The sequence below is a fragment of the Piliocolobus tephrosceles genome, chromosome 3 (assembly GCF_002776525.5).
Source record: "Piliocolobus tephrosceles isolate RC106 chromosome 3, ASM277652v3, whole genome shotgun sequence".
Taxonomy (NCBI): domain Eukaryota; kingdom Metazoa; phylum Chordata; class Mammalia; order Primates; family Cercopithecidae; genus Piliocolobus; species Piliocolobus tephrosceles.
Window position 1 is genome coordinate 5,354,088 of NC_045436.1, and position 22,689 is coordinate 5,376,776.

The 22,689-nt window shown below is 45.1% G+C and overlaps 1 protein-coding gene across 3 annotated transcripts in view; it reads left to right on the plus strand.

The window, feature by feature from the left end:
- Positions 1-2,532: 2,532 nt before the first annotated feature.
- IRF2 (interferon regulatory factor 2) overlaps positions 2,533-22,689 on the plus strand; it is a 66,220-nt gene continuing 46,063 nt past the window's right edge. Inside the window, exon 1 of one of the 3 annotated variants that reach the window (XM_023220948.2) lies at positions 2,533-2,650. In XM_023220948.2, coding sequence (XP_023076716.1) covers positions 2,605-2,650 — 46 coding nt within the window. In that variant the 5' untranslated portion in view covers positions 2,533-2,604. Of the gene's footprint in view, positions 2,651-5,833; positions 5,955-22,689 lie in introns of those variants that run through there. The other 2 variants (XM_023220947.2, XM_023220951.1) reach the window with 2 other exon arrangements.

Genomic DNA, 22,689 nt, shown 5'->3' on the forward strand with positions numbered 1-22,689 from the left:
GATAAGAGGTTAGAAGAAAAAGGTGGAGGGAATCAGTGGGATAAGAGATTAGAAAGGTGGGATGGGGATGAATTATGGTGGCCAGGAGTCTACATTTTATTCAGTGGGCATTGTGGAATCATGGAAGGATTTTCTGCAAGGTCAGGAGCCATTTGGGGAGATTAATCTGGCCAACAATATGCAGAGTGGAGAATATGCTTCTATTACAGAAGGCGGACCCTGGACATTGTCTTGTTCCTTGTGGAACACTCTGGCTTAGTCAATGCAGTTAGGTGGAGCACGGGCCCTACTGTTTGAAATTTCTTTGAGGAAGTCTTAGGGGAGACCAAGGAAATCTCACCTCATACTTTTCCTCCTAACATAAACTATCCTTTATCTATTTCTTCTCGCGGTAGCTCTGCTAAATTGCTGTTAAGATCTCTGTTTAGTGATGAGGAAACTATGGCTTGGACAAGTTAAAGGTTGTGAGCGGTGAGGTTCCAATTCAGGTGGGCTTGAAGCCAAATCTGAGCTCCCACCACCATATTATGCTTTACCGAGGAGAGGGAAAGAAGAAACCACTGTGGTCCTGGGAGGGGTTGGCAGAGAGGGGAAATAGTGACCATCCGATGGATGCCAAATCCAACCATCCAACCTCTGGCTACCATTCGGAAACTGGTGAGAGGCAGTAGGTATCTTCCAAAAATATTTGAAGACAGTTCTGCAGCTTGCAGGGGAGACATGCATTCTTGCTTTGGAGGTATTCCTGTACGTAGAGCAGGTAGCAATTTTGGCTCTTTTTCCAGTTGGAATTCGTTGGTGATTGGGATGGTTTATCCCATGAATAGAATCAAACTATCGGAAACTGTAGTGCGTGAGTTTATAGTTTGTGTGCTGGAGCTTGACCAGATTTGAACATAAAGAGTTAAATTTGGATATCTCCATAATAATTAATAGTGATCATAGCACCAAAAATAGCTGGCAACCGTTATGGAGAGCTTCCTGGCAGAGGGGACAGCTCAAAGGAAATCCTCAGAGGAAAGGTGGCAGCAAGAAGCAGACCCTCAGGGCCAGCCTGTGCATGTGGAGTGTGGGAGGAAATCATTTTTTGTCATCCAGGGGAAAAGATGGTGCCCTTCAAAATCAACCTTTCAGAACAAGTTATTTTCAGGCAGCTGGTTTTTGGGAAGGTGTTGGTTTTCAAGGTAGTCTGCTAGTGATGTGATTGAAATCAGAAAGCAGCAATTTTGTTGCTCTCTGCAAATAGGTTGTCTCAGGTTCCGGTTCCAGTATGCTGGCTCTTTGAGTTTCTGTTATTTGACTTTTCACAAGTACTGACCACACTGACATCTCCTCTCTCTTGTCCCGTTGTCTTTTCTGTGTTCCTGAAGGGGCAGAACACACCTTTTGAGGTCTGTGGAGCTTAAAAATGAAGTCAAAGGTGACTGGGTGACATAAACAGCTCAGGTAATTCAGGTCCTGCTGCTTCTGCCATGCTCCTCCTCCTCAAGCCAGCATGGCTCAGTTATCCACTTTGATGTCTACCCTTTTCCCACGTGCCTCCTCCTATTGAACTTGTTCTGTATACTGTTACCTCTCCAGTGTCTGCACAAGAGGACTGAGCGGTCTTTTCCGGCTTGCATACTGCAGGCTGACACAGTCTTAAAGGAACTCCCCACTGCACTCCGAGGCGGAGGAGCTGTGCCTTCCCGAGGTCATGTTACTTCTCCTGTACTGCAAAGGCAGTGCTCAGAGGACGTGCTGATTAAGGGAAATATAGGATCACTTCTTTTCCCATTTTCCATATGGAAAGAAGCTTTGAAACTGCAGTATGTGCTCGAGTCCATATGCTTCGAAATCTGTGCATGATTCTTGCTTTGCTGAATTGCAGAGGCTGATGCCATCTAGATGCTGCAATCCAGGGCCAGACACACCTAAGGGTCCCAGCATGAGTTTACATTTATAAAAACTTTTAAAAGTCAGTCTGCCCTTTTAGGTCTTAATGGCCTTGCATAAATTTTTCTAGAAAAAGCTCTTTAAAAAAATGATGGAGTAAAAAAGACTCTTAGATTTTCATAATTTAAATGTATCTGGAAGGTAATTTATCTGCAATTCACAGTTTTCTCATGTTATCTGTTTTTTACAGAAAAGAATATTACATTTGTATCTGCATCAAATTTCATGATCCTTGTAGATTTTTTTTTTAAATTTTAAGACAGCATGTTTCACACATGATCAGATTACTTGGGAAGCATTCCTAGAAGTGACATGGCTGGGTCCAAGGGTGTGTTTAAAAGTTTTGGTACCTATGGCCTAGCTGCTGTTTGGAAATTTTGTACCTATTTTATACTCCCACCCATAGTGCATGTAACATGCAAAACACTATTCTAGATATTTCATATGTTTATTTGCTTTTTTTCTTTTCTTCTCTATTTCTTCTCTCTCTCTCTCTTTTTTTTTTTTGAGACAGGATCCTGCTCTGTTGCCCATGCTGGACCATGGGCATGTAGTGGCATGATCATAGCTCACTGCAGCCTCTACCTCCTGGGCTCAAGTGATCCTCCTGCTTCGGCCTCCCAAAGTGCTGCGATTACAGGTGTGAGCCATCGCATTGCCTTATTTTACATGCTTCTTCATTTAATCCTCACAAAGCCTGATGAGAACAGAGAAGGTCAGTAACCTGCCCAAAGTTACAGCTAAATGATAGAGCTGGGGGTGAAAGCAGGAGGTGCAGCAGAGCTCCACAGTCCATGTTGTTGCCACGCCCACTCTGCCCTTCCATGGCAGCCGGCATGAGAACAAAGAGAGGCTGTGATGAGACTCCTTCCTTTTGGGAGCCCTTAGATATGGATATGGCCTCGTCTTTCACGCTCCTTCTTGATTCATCAGATAGGACAGGTGCAGAATGCTTTTCCTGGGCCAAAGCCTATGGTCTTCGCATTCTGTGTGCAGCGGCGTAATTTGGAAAGAAGCAATGGTCACTTTGGAGAGCCAGCCCCTTTCCTCAGCTCTCCTGTGCCCCTGTGCTGCTGTCACTGCCCGTCTCCTCTGCCGGCATCGTTTCCCGTGACTGCAGTGCTGGGGGGACTTGGGCCTGGCCTAGGGTCTCTACATCACCTGAGGAGGGTCTCCAAATAGAGGTGAAGGTTTTACAGAGTTTCTGTAGGGATTGCAGGCTTTAGACCCATGCTTGTCTCTGTTGCTCCATTTGGTGTGATGGATTTTGCAAAAAATGTGCTTGTTTTCACCGGCGCAGCCTAGGGTCATATTGGCTCAAAAGGCTTCCTCTTTTAGGAAAAGTCCCAGACAGCTGCTCACTTATCTTCTTGTTCCATCCCTGCTTGTGGGGGATTTGTATTTTTAATTGTCTTTCATTCTGAACAAAGACTGAGCAAGCAGAAAGTGTTGGGAAGGGCCCCAGGGAACATTCTGGCTTTGTGTTTTCTTTCTGATCTGCGGGCCTGGGGGACTTCAGTGTTCACGTTCCTGACAGGAGGGACAACCTGGGGACTAGTGTGGTGTCCAAGGCCAGCTGGGGAAGCACACCAGTTTCCTAGCAGTTCTGTTTGAGGATCAACGGCACATGTAGAAAAATAGTGTTTCCCAGGGGTTTTATATTGCCAAGAATACCCCTGAAGATGAAGCCCATGTTTGGATCCTCAGTTCTCATGATAATGGAGTCTGATGACCTAGAATCAGCTGTGGCATGGGCTAAGCCAGAGCACCCTTTTAAAACGAGGATAGTAATGAGACCAAGCCCATCAGTTACTGTGAGGGTTACATGAGGTAATGTGTAGAGTTTAATGCTGGGTGCACCATGGGTGCTCAGTAAATAGTCATTGCTTTCATGATCCCCACCACCACCGTTATCTCCTAGACATCAGGAGAACATTTTTGTGAAGCAACTTTGGACTTTTGCATGTAATAAATAATTCAGTGCCTGCAAATGTAGACGCTGATTTAAGTACCTTGGCCGTTATGGTAGGAAGGTCTCGGGGCTCCTTCACCTTGACCCTCATTACCTTTAGTGTTTTTTCTTTCTTCACACTTTCGTGGGGAAGTATGTGCCTCTCTGAACTGAGTTTCCTCCCAAGCACCATGGAACCTAAACAGTTCAGTGCTTTTTATACTTCTCACGTTGCATGATATTTGCCGTTTTGATTCGAAATTATGTGATAAAAGAAATGGAGGAGGTAAACTTGCCCAACAATTCCTGTGTATGGTTTTGCATTTGTGCCTCTGGGTATTGAGTCTTTTCAGTTTGTACCAAGGCTTCCGCGGAGGAGTAGGGCATGTTAAATGGAGCAGTTGCTTATGTGCTCATCTCAGTGGATGATGTGGACGTCATTCATAGTGCACGCACAGCAACAAACAAATAAACAAATGTCATTTAACTTGATACTTGGAAGGGTATTTTTACAATAACTTTAGTTTTTAAATCAAATATTTAGAATGTTATGGAGAAAGAACAATGATACTACAAATGCCATCATAAAGGAACCTTAGGGAGATTATTTTAAAGAAATTTTGAATCTAAATATTTAAAGCTTTTCTTATTTTATAAGTAAATATTTTATGTATTTGATGGGTAAGCTAAAGCACATACACATTGTTAGGTAAACCTGATTTAAAGGAAATAATACTTGTAAATGGCTGCTTAAGATTTCAAATTTTGTAAAAATGTTCAGGAAAAGTATTTTTCCACTTTCTAATAAGCAGAAATGGTTTGCATTACACTTTTTTCATTTCAGAACTAAACAGTGCTATTATTCACTACATTAAGCATGGTGTGTGCCAAATTAATTTGTAATATAAATACAGTTTAAGGAAAATGATGCTGATTTTTCTGTATAGCATGATAACAATAATATATTCCAAGGATTGAAATAACTTGAAATCTACTGCAAGCCCCAAATCCCTTATTTGCAATCCAAAATGCTGTGAAACTGAAAGTGATTATTGTGACTCATTTGGCAGGATAGTCTGCCCTGAATTGACATGAAGCTATTCATAGCTTTTATTTATCCCAATCAGTGTGAATGTTCGTGTTTCGCTGCAGAAATATTAACTGTGTTGGATTAAGGGGTTCCGCCCTAGATACTTTCCAGGGTGTTCCTTGGGGTATATGGTATATGTGCTGCATTATCTTGCTAACATCCACACACTTTTGAATTCTGAAGACTTTATCTGGCCCCAAGATTTTGAATAGAAGATGGCGAGCCTGCGTCAGTATACCTAGCCCCTACAGCCAGAGGCTTCTCACATCCTGGTGTTTCTAGGAACAGTCACTCTTTATATCTGTTTCAGGTGAAGTATTAATGAGACCTCATTCACAGTCAGAAGTGCTCCATTTTGGCTTGGTCACCATACTGACCACATACCATAGTTCTTGGTAACGGCCAACGCAGGGTTGGTGAACATCAGTACATTTCTAATGAATTCTCATGTATAAAATAAACAAGATCTACATAAACAAGATTCCAGATTGTATCTTGAAAACCTGAAATAATTTAAAGCATTATTGATAACGTGTCCCCGACTGCCTGTCTAGACAGCGTTTCCCATGCGTCGGTGCTTCCTTTGATGGCAGTTCATCCTTCTCCTCGCTGTCATTGCCCGTGTCCCTGCCTTCTCTTTCTAGGCTGCAAGCTCCTCCCCCCATTGCATATCACTATGCTGGGCGTGTATAGCAAGTTCATTATTTAGTCGACTAATACTGAGCATTGGCCTTGCCATACTCTGAGCCCTGGGACTAGCATGTTGAACAAAACAGAATTGGCTTTGGTTCTCATGGAGATTCTTGTCTACAGATTTGGGGGCCTGGCCTGGCGAGATGGAGAAGGCTTGCTGTCAAGTGACTTTGAAGCCAAATCTGAAAAATGAGTAAGAGTTAGCCTGTGAGAGGGGATGCTCTTGAGGCTGAGGGGTGACAGACGCAGAGCCTTGGGACAGACCCCTCGCTGGAGGCTTGTGGGGTAAGGAAAGGCTTTAGGCTTGTGGAATGACGGGAAGCCTGTTTGTGCTTTCGGAAGGGTGTTCTGGCTACAGGGCAGAGTTGGGTTGGGGTTGGCGGCCGAGGAGAGCAGTCTGAATGGCTGCCTGGTCCAGGCTTTGTGGAAGGAAGGAGCGGTTCTTCACCCCTGGTTTCGGTTTCTGTTCTGAGTGTGGTAGCTGTTCTTGGACAGTGCTGTGTGCCCTTCTCCGGAGTCTGAGGCCAGGGGAGTGACTGCAGTGTTCAGCCAAGTACCAGCCAGTGGAACTGCTGGTTATTCAGGCTTCCGTCTTGCACACGTCGGGGAAACGTTGTAAACAAGAAACTAAAAGCAAAGCCCTTACTCATAGTAGGTCTTCTCTGAGCCAAGTGCTTGAAAAGCTGTGGGAGTGGGAACTATTGTCATGACAGTAAATGAAACTATGCTGGGAATGCCAGCTTTGGGGCGCTGGGAACCCTGAAGTGTCCCGCAGAGAACTGGGGGTGGAGGGACCTCTGGAGGATAAATATCTAAAATTTGCAAATCTATCAGTGACCCAGCGAGGGCACTTCTGGCGATTTTCTTCCACCTTAACTTTGAGGTGAGGCAGTGTGACTTGGAAACCAATTCTGGGCTTTAAAATATAAACTATAAATAACTTCTATTGAATTGGCACAGAAGTTTGACCAGAGGTAAATCTTTGCTGCCTACACCTGAGCGCTTTCTCTCAAATACACAGGAGAGCTCTTTGGTGGTCTTGTTTTTCCCTCTTCTACACAACCGAACAATTTAAATGAATTATGGACCATCACTCCTCATCTTCCCCAGGAAATGAAGCTCACAGGCTCCTTGTTCAGCTAATTGTTGCTTGATTAAGCTGCCCCTTATGGACGGCTAGATAAAGTGATTGATGCGTGTGCTTATTAATACCGTCCTGGTGCACGGATGAAGAATAAACCGCCAGCAGCTTAATTGAAGCACCACAAAGGGGGTTTTCTAGAGTTTGTTGTATTTGCAGAAAGGCTGTGGTCTTTTCCTCTGTACTGGAAATTACTGCCCTACCTGGCATTGTCTTTCTCGCCAAGTCGTTTTCTTTTGAGCTAATTTCAGACTTCCACCACGGTTCAGCAATAGCACCAAGAATTATTTTTCTGCACCTGTGGAGAGTAACTTGCCAGTACTGATATCCCATCACTCCTGAGTACTTCAGTGTATCTTTGCTGTGACAAAGACACTCTCCATTGAGAACCAGGCACGGCCGTCAGAATCAGGAAACTAGCACTGCTGCGTGAGTCCCCTCCCACCTGTAGACCCCGTTCCTGTTGGAATGTCTCAGTCAAGTCCCTTGCAGCAGGAGAATCTGATGCAGGGCTAGGGGTTGAAGTTTGGTGCCCTGCCTCCTTCATTATTCCTTGACTTCCATGAACTTGACACTTTTGACAATGATAAGGCAATTAATTATCTTAGAGAATGTCTATCCGATTGGGCCTGTTGACGTTTCAGGTTATGCATTTCTTAGAAGAATATCGCGGCGGTGAGGCTTTCTTCTTCTTGCATCCTTATAGGTGACACATGCCTTTGATTTGTCCCTTAATTGGTAACGTTCATTTGATCTTTTAATTAAGGAGCCATCAGTCAGGCTTCTCCATGATAAAGTTAGTCTTTTCCCCTTTGTCGTAAAAAATATTTTGTGGGAGGTATTTTTGAGGCTATGTAAGTATCCCATTTTTCACCAGCCTTTTACCCACTGGTTAGCATCCATTGGTATTTCTTGGCTGAGTATACTTTGATAGCTACCAAATGTCGACCTTCTAAGTCCATCATTCTTCCTATGTTTATTCGTTTGCATTCTGCGTTATGGGAAAGCTTTCTCATCCCCCTGTATTGATTCATAGATTCCAATTTTGTTCAATGACAAATACATTTCAGTCATGTATTTGGGTGCTCAGATTTTCTTAGGTGTGGCCAGTGGGAGCCCCATCAGGTTGGCTTCTGTGTCTCTTTTCGATATGTTGCTGTTATCTTTTGAGCTCTTCCTTGTTTTCTGGCCCGGTCTTATCTTTTGCTTTCCCTGCCCCAGCTCTGGAGTCAGCCATTTCTCCAAGGAGCCTTGATTCCTTTTGGTGGAGGATGGTGTTTGGAAACCAAGATTTGGACACTGCCTGTGCTCGTTGCTGTTGGGGTCTTGCTGTTCCCAGGCCCTTTTAGTGGCAAGGTTAAAGAATATGTGTATTAGTTACATATATACTTACACATATGCATGCTTTTTTTTTTTTTTTTTTTTTTGAGACAGAGTCTTGCTCATTGCCCAGGCTGGAGTGCAATGGCACGATCTTGGCTCTCTGCAAGCTCCACCTCCCGGTTTCAAGCAATTCTCCCTGCCTCAGCCTCCTCAGTAGCTGGGACTACAGGCGCCCGCCACCACGCCTGGCTAATTTTCTTTTGTATTTTTAGTAGAGACAGGGTTTCACCATGTTAGCCAGGATGGTCTCGATCTCCTGACCTCGTGATCCGCCCGCCTCCTATGCATGCTTTTTTACCTCTGTATTTATTTCTGTGTTTATTGAGATCTATGAAAAAGCACAAATTCAAATGAAGTCCTCCTCTTCTAGTGCCACAGCCTGGGTTATTACAGTTTTCTTTCTTTCTGTATTTGTAACTTCCTTCTCCAGTAGTCAAAAACCTGGCTTCCATTACCCTGGTATATAATATAATTTACTCAGTTGCCTGTGTGTATGTGGTCTTGTGTCCCCACTGCTGCCCCACCGCAGTGATGATGCCCTCCTCACCTCCCTGCTCTGGCTCCCAGCCCCTGCACAGGGCTGTGCTCTCCCTCCTGTGTCTATCCTCACTGCCCACATGGGCTTTCATATTCTGTGTGCTGGGTGGCTGCTGCCCCAGCCATCCTAACAGGTGCCCTCTTTCTGCCAATACCTACCCTGGCAGCACCTGCCCCTCCACCCCTAGTATCTGTTAGTTTCCTGTGGCTGCCATAACAAATTACCACAAACTGGGAAGCATGAAACAACCGAAATTTATTCCCTCACAGTTTTGAAGGCCAAAAGTTGGCAATTAAGGTATGGACAAGGCTGGTTCGTATTGGGGACCCTGAGCGGGAACCTGCCCCATGCCTCTCTCCTAGCTTCGGGTGGCTGCTAGCAATCCTTGGCCTTCTTTGGCTTATGGAGGAGTCACTCTAATGCCTGCCTCTGTCTTCATTAAACATTCTCCTTTCTACTATGTGTGTCTGTGTCCAGGTTTCCCTCTTCTTATAAGGACGCCAGTTATATTGGATTTAGGGCCCATTCTAATCTGGTATGACCTCATTTAACTTGATTACATCTGCACAGACTCCATATGCAGAAAAGGTCACATTCACAGGCTCCAGGTGGACACGAATGTTGGGGGGCCACTGTTCAACCCAGTACATCTTTGCTGTGTTGCATCGAATGGACTTTTGGAGTAAATCATTCATAAAGGAAGGGTGGAGGAAGGAAGGGTAGAAGGAAACTCATTTGTTTTGAGAAGAATGTTCTCTATTACTATATTGTTCTTCTTCTTTTTTTTTTTTTTTTTTTTTGTGATGGAGTCTTGCTCTGTTGCCCAGGTTGAAGTACAGTGGCATGATCTCAGCTCACTGTAACCTCTGCCTCCAGGGTTCAAGTGATTCTCCTGACTCAGCCTCTCAAGTAGCTGAGATTACAGGCGCGCACCACCATGCCTGGCTAATTTATGTATATTTTAGTAGAGACGGGCTTTCACTATGTTGGCCAAGCTGGTGTCGACCTCTTGAGGTCACATGATCCACCTGCCTCGGCCTTCCAAAGTACTGGGATTATAGGCGTGAAACATTGTGCTGGCCTATTGTTCTTATTTTCTCATCTAAAATTAGGGCACCCTGCTGACATCAGGACAGTCTTGGAAAACTCAGGACTTAAGAGTGAGCACAGGATGGCACTTAGTGTGATGACATTGGGTTGTCCAGGAGACATGTTCACCCTCTGTTCTGTGCCATCCTGGCGTTGGGGCACACCCCCGACCCCCAGAGGCCCAGTTCCAGGTCGTACAGCTGTCTCTTGGTGCGTGTTGTCAGCCTGGTGCATGCTCTGAGTTCTGTGAGTGTGAGTGAATGGGGAACTCTGACTGTCGTTGGTGCTGCGGGGGAAGAGAGCAGTGTGTCAGCACGTGGACTCAGCCGTGGGGGAAACCACCATGGTGTGGAGGGCCTGGAAGTTTGTGCGTAGTCCTTGATTGCCCTGATGGTTAAAACCACCTGCTTCCCTACTTTTTTTCACATTATGTTCTGTGCATTCCTGCACAAATTAAATATTCTAGAGGGTAGTTCTCCCTTATCTGTGGTTTTGCTTTTAGTGGTTACAGTTATTCATGGTCAACTGAGGTCTGAAAATATTAAATGGGAAATTCCAGAAATAAACAATTCGTAAGTTTTAAATTGTGCACTGTTGCAAGTAGCATGATGGAATGTAAGATCCCACCTCTTCCTGCCCAGGACATAAATCATCCCTTTATTGAGATAAGGGGATCTGCTGTAGCCCCCATACTCCATTATTTGACTCTATTACACTTTCTTTCCACATCTTCCTACTATCTGGTATTTGGGTTAGTTTTGCTATTTATAAATGATGCTCTTTGAACATCATTGACTATAAATTTGTGTCTGCAGAAACTATTATTTGTTAAATATCGACTATTGATGGATCAGGTGCCAGGCTAGGCACGTTACACATCTTATTTAATCCTTACCACACACCGTGCGGAAGTTATCCCATTTTACAGAGGAGAAAACTGAGGCATAAGGGTCTTGGGTTCTGTTACCTTCTGCGTTTGCTTCCTGAAGCAGTTCCCTGGCGAGTGGCTGTAGTTGCTGGATGGAGACCTGAATGGCTTCTACAGATGTGGAGACGGCGACCAGTACTAGGGGATTTCTGAAGTTTTAGGGCAATGGCTTGTTGATTTCTCATTTAAGATTTCATTTTTGTCACTACACCGTACATGAGATAAGGATAGGGACCTTATCTCATGTACGGTATAGTGACAAAAAAGCATCACTAGCCAAGGCTGGCTCCTGCCCACTTGTCATGGATGCAGGAGCCGCTGAGGTCTTCCCTGTTCTCTGCCCTGCCCTTAGGTGGCTGTGCTGTCCTGAAGTCATGCGGCTGCCAGACCTCGGGTGCCATCCTGCATCCTGCATTGCAGCTGCCATCCTACTCCGTGATGAAGAAGGATAGGCCTGTGAAGGGCCTAATCAACTCATTGGGAAGTTGCATGTTGCCAAATTAATGAGCTAAGGGTCAGACATGATTGATCATTAATTTGGCAACATGCAACTTCCCAGTGAGTGATTAGGCCCTTCACAGGCCTATCCTCATTCCTCATGGCGTAGTATGGCAGCTGCAACAAGCCATTTCCTAGGGCTGTCATCTCAGCAGGAGTTGTGGTCATGGGTGAGTCTACATTGGCTAGGGAAAACTTTCTGGGATGGGTAGATTTAAAACCGTCTCCTGGATTTCTCAAAGAACCAAAAATAGAACTGCCATTCAACCCAGCAATTCCATTACTGGGTATATACCCAAAGGAAAAGAAATCATTCTAGCAAAAGATACCTGTACTTTTATGTTAACTGCAACATTATTCACAATAGCAAAGATATGGGCTTAACCTAGGTCCTCATCAGCAGTGGATTGGAAAAAGAAAATACGGTATATATACCCTATGGAATACTACGCAGCCATAAAAGAATGAAATCATTCACAGAAGCAAGCATGGAGCTGGGGGCCATTATCTTAAATGAATTAACGCAGAATCAGAAAGCCAAATACTACCACATGTTCTCACTTATAAGAAGGCGCTAAACACTGAGTACACATGGACATGAAGATGGGAACAAGAAACAGTGAGGATTCCAGAAGGGGAGAGAGAGGAAGTAGAAGTGGGGCAAGGGTTGAAAAACTACCTGTTGGGTACTATGTTCACTACTTGGACAGCAGGATCATTAGGAGCTGAAACCCTGGCCAGTATCATGCAATACACCCGTATAACAAACCTGCACATGGACCCCCTGAATTTAAAACTAAAAGCAAAAGCAAAAACAACCTGTAATCCCAGCACTTTGAGAGGCTGAGGTGGGTGGATCACCTGAGGTCAGGAGTTCGAGACCAGCCTGGCCAACATGGTAAAACCCCATCTCTACTAAAAATGCAAAACTTAGCCGGGCATGGTGGTTGTGCATACCTGTAATCCCAGCTACTCAGGAGGCTGAGGCAAGAGAATCGCTTAAACCTGGGAGGCGGAGGTTGCAGTGAGCCGAGATCACGCCCCTGTACTCCAGCCTGGGCGACAGAGCCAGACTCCGTCTTAAACAAAACAAAACAACACAACCTCCTCCCCACCAACACACACACACACAAAGTTATCTTCTGAAGACCAAGAGAGAAGTACTTGGTATCAAGTGGTAAAAAAACAAACAGGGCTGAGAGATTTAAGTAGGTTGGAGAAAGGAGTTTTGGGGCACAAGGGTTTTGTACTACTTAGAGGTCCTGATACTAAAAATGAGGTCATTTTTAGAGTGGGAAGCAAAATGGCCCCGTAATGAAGTGTTTGCTCTTCATATGCGCTGAAATGGTAGGAGGTGGAAACTGACACATACTGAAGATGCTTATTAGTACTTCAGTGGTTTTCAGCACCTTAAATAAATGCCCATGTGAAGTTAACATTAAGATAGTGGAGTGTTTGCCTTCTGTGGGACTTACTTGTGCCTCTGAAATAGTTCTTCAGGTTAATCAGTTATGGGCTGGGCAGAGCACACTTTCCTCCCCTTCTGCCTTCAAAAGACCCTGTAAGCACCCAGGTGACCCTGCTTTATGGCAGACGCAGCAACTAACATGAAACAACTGGAGAATACACCCAGGTGATGCAAAGCTAGGAAAAAGCCCCTCTGGTTCGCTCTTGTTTCCTTAAAGACGGCGTGGAGGTGAAGGGTGGAGAGAGGGTGAGTGTCTTTATTCGGGAGTATGGGAGTGTTTTCCTGGTCCGGACTACAAGAGGAAGGCCCGGGTTGGCCACAGGAAACGCAGCATGTGTTGTTGATGCCAACTCGCCAGGAAAGTATCGAACGGGGCAGGAAGTGTGACTTTAGAAGGGGCTGCCTAAAGAAGGCTGGGAAACTGCTTCCTGTGCACCAGGGCCAGCTCAGGGGCTGGACCGGTGTTTGCCAGGCTGTGGGGATCTTGCGGCCCTGGCTGTGTCCCCTTCCACACAGGCTCCCAGTGCAGATGCCAGGTCGGACAGAGGTGTGGGGCCCTCTCTGCCTCTTGATGTGAACCCCGGTTTGGCCTGCCTGTGCGAGCCTCATATCCAAAGGCTAAGTAAGGGCCTAGGACTCCAGTTCAAATACAGGTTCTGCCATTCAGTAGCTCTGTGACCTTGGGAAGTTACTTAACCTTACATGCCTCAGTTTCTTCATCTATAAAATGGGGACCACAGTGGTACCCACGTTCTTGGGACGCTGTGAATCAGGTGAGCTTATCCTCTTAACGTGCTTAGAACGTGCCTAACACTGTTAAGCGCTTAATACTTCTTAGCTATGGCTAATACCCTCATGGTGGAGGATATTGACAATATCCTGGCAAGTGGGACACTCCCTTCTGGCCAGACTTTGGGAGGCCAAGGCAGGTGGATCATCAGGTCAGGAGTTCATTTCCAAGGGTTTGCAGGTCTAGACCTGGATCAGGCAGTTACTCACACAGAAGCTCCCTTGCTTACCAACAGGTTGTGTTCCAAAGGTGATGAAGTTTGCAAAGTGTGCATCAGGCTTTTTAAAACTAAAGTTTTCTCAAAACAAAGCAGTTTCAGTGTCAGGAGCTCTACAGGGGTGTCACCAGCAGGTATTTTCTTTCCACCAGACACCTGACCACTCACTGTGATTTGGAAAGATTAGAACTGGCCTGGAAACTGTTTCCATCTTTGATGACAAAGCTTTCCTCATTCATGCTAGCCACATTTCAGGTATTCAGGAGCCACCTTGTTGACTGCCCTGATACATAACAAGTTAATTGTTGCAAAACGTCTACTGGATAGTGCTGGTCTACACTCATTGGGTGTTTGCTGGGTGCAGAGTACAAGGCCTGTTTAGGCCTAAGGAGCATTGGTCTCAGTGGATTAAAGCACATGACAATGAACCGGTGACTTTCGGGCAGTGTAAGATGCATGCTAACTCACTGTTAGAGGCAGTGAGTTTTATGACTTCAAGGGAAGGGGGCATATATGTGTCTTGTGTTGGCCAGGCGATGTGGAAAAGATGACGTTTGAACAATCTTTCAAGGTATGGCTGGACGTTTCCAGGCTGGGCCTTTCTCCTGAGCTCCAGCCTCGCACAGCTAATAGCGCAGCCACCACCTCTTTTTGGGTATCCCAAAGATCTCCAACTCAGTAGTCCCCAAACCACTCTCAGTATCTCTCCTCAAACATTCCGCATCCTGCCTTGCGGAGTGGCACTCCCAGGCGTTATAGTCTAAGAAAGGGAAAAAGGTCACACCCAGATGTGTGTGAAGAGGGCGGGGAGGCAGACATTCAGAAAGAAGAGCCTCGCAGATCTCTTTTCTCTGTGAAGCTGGAGGCAGGGAGGGATCTGAAATTGCACCTGTGGAAAATGGGAACAGCACCTGAGGAGAGGAAAGCAGAAAGATCTGCAGAGACTCTGAGAGCTCAGATGAGGCGATCAACCGTCCATCTGTTTTAAGGTTCTCCAGCCTATCACAAATGTTTGCAGTGTGAGCAAACAAGACGGAGGCGTGAGGCCTGTTTGTGGTGGGAAAGTGGTCAGGCCACTGTGTGGGAAGCAGAATGGGGCCAGGGAATGGGCATTCTAGGGAGCAGGGCAGGAGGCCTCTGTAGCTGGAATCCATGTTAACGTTGCTGCCCATGTTAATATATAGGCCTACGTAGTCTTGTACTCTCACCCAGCAGACATGCAGTAAGTGCAGGCCTCCACTGTGTGGCATGTGGAAGTGGATTGAAGGGAGGGTGGCCAGGACAGGGACGCTGCAGCAGCTCGGGGCAGAGTGGAGCAGCCCCTGAACAGGCTGCAGTGGGAGCATGGAAGGAGGCCATGGGCAACGGGGATGGTCCGATGGATGGAGACTGCAGCCCTTGGTGGCTGACATGGCAATGGGTGGGAGGGCCAGGGAAGTGGCTCTTGAGCCAGGGAAAGTGAAGAGAGTGTCGGCAGAGAGGTCTAGCTGCTTTCCCATTCGTGTTCTTGCACTGTGTTTCTTATATCTGCCTAGGGAACTGCCTTTTGAGAGTTTGTGGGGGCCTTTCTCAGAAAAGCACACATCTGGGTGAACGTAACACCTTGCATGTATTTTTTAAGGCGTGATCTCTGGATGAAGATCTGCTGTTCTTGTTAGTCTGCATTGAGAACTGTTTTCTAGAGTGACCACTGGGTCGTCTGCAGAACCAAGAGCCAGTGATAGGTGACTTTTGTGCACACACACACATAGGGGCCCCAAGTCAGTTTGCTCGATTGTGGTTGTGATGCAGCCCACATTTCAGGTACCAGAGGAGTCTGTGGTCAGAGACAAGGTAAATTTTAGAAAGTAGCTATGGGAATAGCTTCCAAAAGGATATAGAAAACGCACCTAATAGGAAAATTGTGCATAGAATGGCAAATATGTAAAACTATTATCTGGATGATTTTCAGCCTGGAAAACTGGTTTTGTGGTATTTAAAAGCATTTTAGACTTTTAATTTCATATACATTTATATTTCATTAATGATGAAATCTGTTCACCACTGGCCTCCTGTTTTCCCATGACTCAGCTGGAGATGTTTATTAAACATCTGGAATCTGGAAGTCCATTGGGTTAATGGATACTAAATAACAGTGAATTGCTTATCAAAATTACTCTAGGATAATAAAAAAAAAATCCCAGTTCTTATTTCATTAGAGTGGGGCCAGGGACTTATTTGTCCTCCCCCCACCCCCTGCCTTTTTTTTTTTTTTTTTTTTTTTTAAGTTTTAAGGTGATAGCGTTGCAAGACAGTTTTGGGCTAGTGGTATGAACAGAACAGAAAAGAATAAAGGCGGGTTATGATGTATTTGGAGAGCAGTCCTGCCCCATCATTCATCCTGAGAAATCTACATAGTAGGAGAATTCATGGTTGAATTGCTTAAAACCTCCTGAGGAAGACTGGCTGGAGACTCTCATTCTTAAATGAATCTATGACTTTCTAAAGTTCAACAAAACTTATTAAAATCAGTTTTGCGTTGGTGCAGATAATATGTATACTGAGAGGCATGCTTTTTTCTGTATCTGGCCCTCCATCCAAACGTTAAACATCTTTCTGATTTCAGGACTGGCAATGGCTGACTTCAGCCTTCATGGTCCCTATCAGAGTCTGGAGAGTGATTTGAAAGTCACAGGCAGAGCAGGATTAAGCATGGCCACATAGGAAGGTCTCAGGCCACCTCTCTAATATACAGGTCCTATTATCTTTGCTCTGAACATGCTATTTTCATGCCATGAAGTTCTCGTACGTTTTATTTCTACCTCTTAGCACTCAGTACAGCTCTTAGGGTCTGCTTCTCTTGTTTTCACATATCCTGTTTTCCTGCATTCTACTTCCCACAGTGTCCCCTCCCTGCCTGCGCCATCCACGTGCTTACACACACCTGCACACACACCCTCAGGAGGCAGTCCAGCCTGCTTCAATGTTTTTATACCCCTTTGACCCCAGGACCAGTATCATATAATGTGATGTGACATTAAATGGAAGCAAACGTTTCGTAAAACAATGCTTACTTCACTTTGTTTGGGGCGCTCGCTCATTTTCCATTCTCTTATATTGTAAATTAAAATTAAATTGAAAGTGCTGATCTTAATGCAATAAACGATCCCATGACCCTCTGATGGGTTGTTAACAGAGACTTGCAAAGCACTGGTCTAGAGGTTTCTGGCATATTCTTTGAAGTCAGACGGATCTGGATTTGAATGTTTGCTTTACCACTTACTGGCTGTAAGTGGAGCTTTGTAAGTAGCTTCATTTCCTCATCTGTAGAATGGAGAGTAGCTACTCTGCCTTATGTAGCTTGTTGGAAGATGAAATGAAATAATGCATGAAAGGCATTTGGGCTGAGGGTCAGGCTCTTAGTAAGGGCTGGAATGGTATTAATGATGGGGATGACGATGATGATGTTCAATTTCTAACTCCAGCTTTCACTCAATTTACATAACTTTCATGGAAATTCTTACTTTTGCTAAAAAAGCACACAGAAGTCATTGTGAGGAACCTGCAAGAGGAACTTGCATTTGGGAAAAGACTGTTGTGTGCCCAGGAAAAGTTACTACTAAACACTGCTGTTAGATTCCTATATGCACGTCATCGCATGTTTTTTTTTTTTTTTGTACATTTCCATAGCCATTGTCCTGACCTGGAGCAGTAGTTTCTAGCTCCCCTCCTTCCCTCCATTTGGCTCTGTATAGAGTGCTGGATGGCTCATGAAACGGAAGCATGGTTTTTCCCAAGTCATGCACTCAGAAGTTGTCAGCAGCCTGCGAAAACAAGCTCAGACTCCAGCTGGGCATCCGAGACCCTCCCGAGGTTCAAATCCTGGCTCCTAGTCTAGAGGCGTGGGTGTCTTGGACATTTTCTTTTCTTTCTTTCTTCTTATTTTTTGGGGGGACTGCCTTTTTCGTTATGCTTTTCCTCATCTCTAAAATGAGGATAATACGCTGGGCACGGTAGCTTATGCCTTTAACCTTAGCACTTTGGGAGGTTGAAGTAGGAGGATCGCTTGAGGCCAGGAGTTCGAACCACCTCGGGCAACATAGGTAGTGAAACCCCTGTTTCTACAAAAGTATTTTAAAAATTAGGCCAGGCGCAGTGACTCACGCCTTTAATCCCAGGACTTTGGGAGGCCAAGGCAGGTGGATCATCAGGTCAGGAGTTCAAAACCAGCCTCACGAACATGGTGAAAACCTGTCTCGACTAAAAATACAAAAACATTAGCCGGACGTGGTGGCGCGTGCCTGTAATCTCAGCTACTCAGGAGGCTGAAGCAGGAGAATTGCTTGAACCCGGGAGGCAGAGGTTGCAGTGAGCCGAGATTGTACCACTATACTCTAGCCTGGGTGACAGAGCCAGACTCTGTCTCAAAACACAAAAACAAAAACAAAAAATTAGCTGGGCATGGTGGATGCACCTGTAGTCCTGGGTACTTGAGAGACTGAGGTGAGAGGATCTCTTGAGCCCAGGAAGTCAAGACTGCAGTGAGCCAGGATTGCACCACTATACTCTAGTGTGGGTGACAGAGTGAGACCCTGTCTCAAAAATAAAATGGAAAAATAAAATGGGGATACTAGTATTTAACTGGTTAGAGCTCTTATGAGAGTTAAAAATGATTGATGTGAAATACCCAGCACTTGCTTCTCACACACCAGTGACTCTTATGAAGACACCCATGTTGGTTCATAAGACAGTTGCTCTGCTCATATCAGCAAACACATCTTCAGTCCTGCTTTGGCCACCGATACCAACCTTTTACCTCCCCCGGCTTGCCTGCCACCTTCTCCCTGCCTAGACAGCACCTCCCCATCCATTAAGGTCTTCCTTTGTCATAAAGCTTTCCCTTACCATAAAGCTTTCTCTTACAAGCCCATTTAACAATGATTTATGTATTCCTTATGAACTAACTAACTTAGTTGGCAATTAATAATACATTACCTTCTGATCTTTATTGCATAGTCTTTTATTATTATAATTATAGGATTATTAGTTAGCTTCATGTGATTTATCTCTCATATCCTTAGTTAACTTATTTGTTCCTTGACGGTAGTGATCATGTCTTACCCATCTTTGAATCCCCCACAGCACTCAGCACAGTTCCTTGTGACAATGTGTGTTTAATGAATTTTTGCTGATCCACTGGGTGACTGGGTACCAAGAAAAGGCATTCCATGGCCGGGCGCAGTGGCTCACGCCTGTAATCCCAGCACTTTGGGAGGCCAAAGTGGGCAGATCACGAGGTCAAGAGATTGAGATCATCCTGGCTAACATGGTGACTCTGTCTCTACTAAAAATACAAAAATTAGCCGGGCTTGGGGGCGCCTGTAGTCCCAGCTACTCTGGAGGCTGAGGCAGGAGAATTGCTTGAACCTGGGAGGCAGAGGTTGCAGTGAGCTGAGATCGAGCCACTGCACTCCAGCCTGGTGACAGAGCGAGACTCTGTCTCAAAAAAAAAAAAAAAAAAAAAAAAAAAGAAGAAAAAGAAAAGCTCCAGAGATAATATGAATCCTAGGATAATGTTATGTTCCTCAAGATTTGATTTATATTTACTTTTGGTAGTTCCAGGTCATTTTCATTTGATCAGGGATTGAGATGATTTAAAACTGAGCTTCAGCCTTTGATATTAGTTTATTTCTACTTAGTTGTATTACTTACAAGGCTTGTGGGGGTGTTTCCAGGAACCCCTTTTCCTAGCTGGGTCCTGTCTTCGATTTTTGTCTCCTTAGTCACCTGAGTGTGTCAAACGCTCTACTCAGTTTCAAAGCCCCGCAGCCTCCTCTTCAGAAATGAGCAGCTGTCCCTGCGCTAGGATGACAGCAGCCCTGAATGTCAGGTTCACCGTCCTGGGTTTCTTTTTATCCTAGATTTTGCCCCCCTAATTTTTAACTACCTTGGTAGCTCTCTGATGCATGTACGTGGATTTTAAAAATATATTTTGTCCATGTTTCTTAGTTATTCAGCCTGGGAGTCAGGTCTGAATTACCTATTGCACCATTACCAGAAGCACCACCCCCGTCTCAGCTAAGGAATTTGTTACCTTAAGTCCAGCAGGCACATTTAGAAGTCTCTGGAACAGAGAATTAACATGATTAAATGGTATTTTAGGAAGATGACTGTCAGTGGTATGCAAGACAGAGAGGAGTTTGGAAAGTCTCAGCAAGTAGAACAATTAAGAGGCCATCATAACTCAGTGCTTTCTACAGCAAGATGAAGGCAGAGGTTAGAGTGGATAAGCCTGGGCTTTTCATGTTAGACAGGCCTGAATTTAAATAGAGTCTTGGCTCTCCACTTACTAGCAGGTAGTAAAGGATAATAAAGTCCCTACGTCCTAGCGTTGTAAGGGTTAAATGACAAAACTTGTAGAAAACCCTAGGTTTTTTATTTTTTATTTTTAGAGAGGGGCTCTTTCTGCCACCCAGGCTGGAATGCGGTGGTGTGATCATGGCTCACTGCAGCCTCGAACTCCTGGGTTCCAGTGACTGTCCCACCTCAGACTCCCAAGTAGCTGAAACAACAGGAGTGTCCCACCACGTCTAGCAAGAAAACCCTAGTTTTAATGCCTAGCACATAGTTAAGTGCTCTGTAAATGGTCACCGTTGCTCTTACTATTCCAAGAACCAAAATTCAGTTATTTGGGTGAAAATTCAGCCTCGTTGATAGCACTAATCATGGCCGTAGTACTGTCTACTTCATGGAGGATCATTCGTGACTTACGAATCACAATGAATAGCTTGCATGCCTTATATAGCAGGCTTGGCACCAGTGATGTTCTCAGTACCCACCATGGGCTGAATTGACTTATGGCCAGATACCACGGTTTTGAAACCAGTCCAACCTCAAATCTCAAAGGTGGAATGATAGGTGATTTTACACAGTGCCTTTCGTCAGGCTCCAGGGTAGATGCTTCAACTCTTTTACTTACTTTGAAGTACAGGTTGCTCATATATTAGGTTTGTAGAACCATAAAATTTTAGCATTTTACTTCTAAAAACAATCTGATGTACAAGAAGAGAAGCTTACAAAAAAAAATCAAATTATGATTCATCGTATCACGGATAACCCCAGGAATCATCTGTGTAAAACGTCCCACTTTTCTAGATGATCAAAGTGTGGACCAGAAAGGTAGAGTGATTAAAGCCCAGGGACACACACCAGCAATGGCAGAGTCAGGGCCGCGGCACAACTGTCCTGACTTCTGTGCATTTTGTTCTTAGACAAACATAGCCGCTCTGTGTCATCTCCACTGAGTTACCTGTCTGCTGTAACTCTGTTCGAGGTTCACATGGCCGGGCTGTTAGTGCCTGTGGGAGGCTTGCCTTACAGAAAGACCAGCACGTCACCCTGACTTTCAGGAATGGAAGCTACATGATACATACCGAGTAAGCATCTTGCTTTCCAGTCCTCAGTCCCCTGATCCTCTGTGCCTGTCATCTCAGTCTTTTAATCTCTGGAAGCATCATTAATCTATTTTTAGTGTCCAACTAAATGATCCGTTTCTGGTGCTAGGCTTGAGGTAGATTCTGCCTTTGCTGTTTTTCACAGAAGTAAAGATGTATGCTCCCGCTCTGCTAGTCTAGAGAAACCTATGTCAAATGGCAACCTTTGTACCCTCTCGCATGCCAAGCACACTGGTAATGCACTACCTTCCTAGGGTGGGGGATGAGTCAGGGGAGAAAAAATCAAGTGAGAAAGGAGAAGGGCCTTCATGTGACCAGGTGAGCTTTTCATTGTGTCTCATTGGAGATGTCCTAGCTACAAACAAACAAACACAAACAAAACCTGAAATAAGTATAGACCTTTTTAAGTTTTTTTTTTTTACTCTGATAAAATACTTGTTTGATTTTTTGCCTTTTCTAAAAGTTACTTATAATTAATAACAGTCCTGATTTAAGATTATGAACTTTTCCAATAAGCTTGAGGTTGGGTGGAGCTGCATCCTTACTAGACAGGCACACTGCGTAAGTGAGGAGTGGACCCAGCTGGTGGATGACAAGCCTGGCATGCTGACCAGCGGAGGACTCTATCAGAATAGCCAAAATGACCACACGGCAGGAGCATGGAGATCCAGGCCATTAAGCATGGAAAATAAGGGGACTCTAGAGCTTTGATTTCAGAGTGTGACCCAAGGACCTAGGGGCTTGTCAGAGATGCAGACCACAGGGGTTGCCTCGAATCCACTGACTTGGGATTCCTGTGTGCATTCAAGTTGGTGAAGCGCTGATCTGGATTTGACAGTCAGCTCTTCCATTTACTATTGGCCAAACTGACCCTATCATTCTTTTGCTAAAATCCTTCGGTTTTCTCTTCAGTCTTAGGTCATGGTCATGACCAAAATCCTAGGCATGGTCTTCTGGGTGAGCTGGGTCTCTGGGCCCTCCCTGCCACTGACTGCCGTCCACAGGGGCACCTTGCCTCAGGGCCTTTGCAGCTCTCCCTTCTCTGTTAGTTGCTCAGGGCTGCCATAACAGATGGTTTTCACACAACAGAAATGTATTCCGTCACAATTCTGGAGGCCGGAAGTCTCAGATCAAGGCATCAGTAGGGCCCTGCTCTGCCTCACGTCTCTCGGGGAGAATCCTTCCTTGCCCGTTCCAGCTTCCAGGCATGGCGGGCTGCAGCAGCCTCACTGTAGTCTCTGCCTTTGGCTTCATGTGCCCGTCCTCCCTGTGTCTGTGGCTTCAGGTGGCATTCTTCTGTGTATCCGTGTCCACACTTCCCTCTTATGAGGACATCCGGTTCCTGCGAGCTACTGGTCACAATATTTTGTCAGCTGATCATTGTATATAACCTTGTCTTACGTGTTTCTGTTTGAAGATACCCTCTGTAATATTTACTGTTGATGGATTAGCATTGAACTCACAGCACTACAATGCATGCCTGAGCAAAGCTTATCTAATATACGTATTTTCCCTGTAAGGCATATCATAGCCTT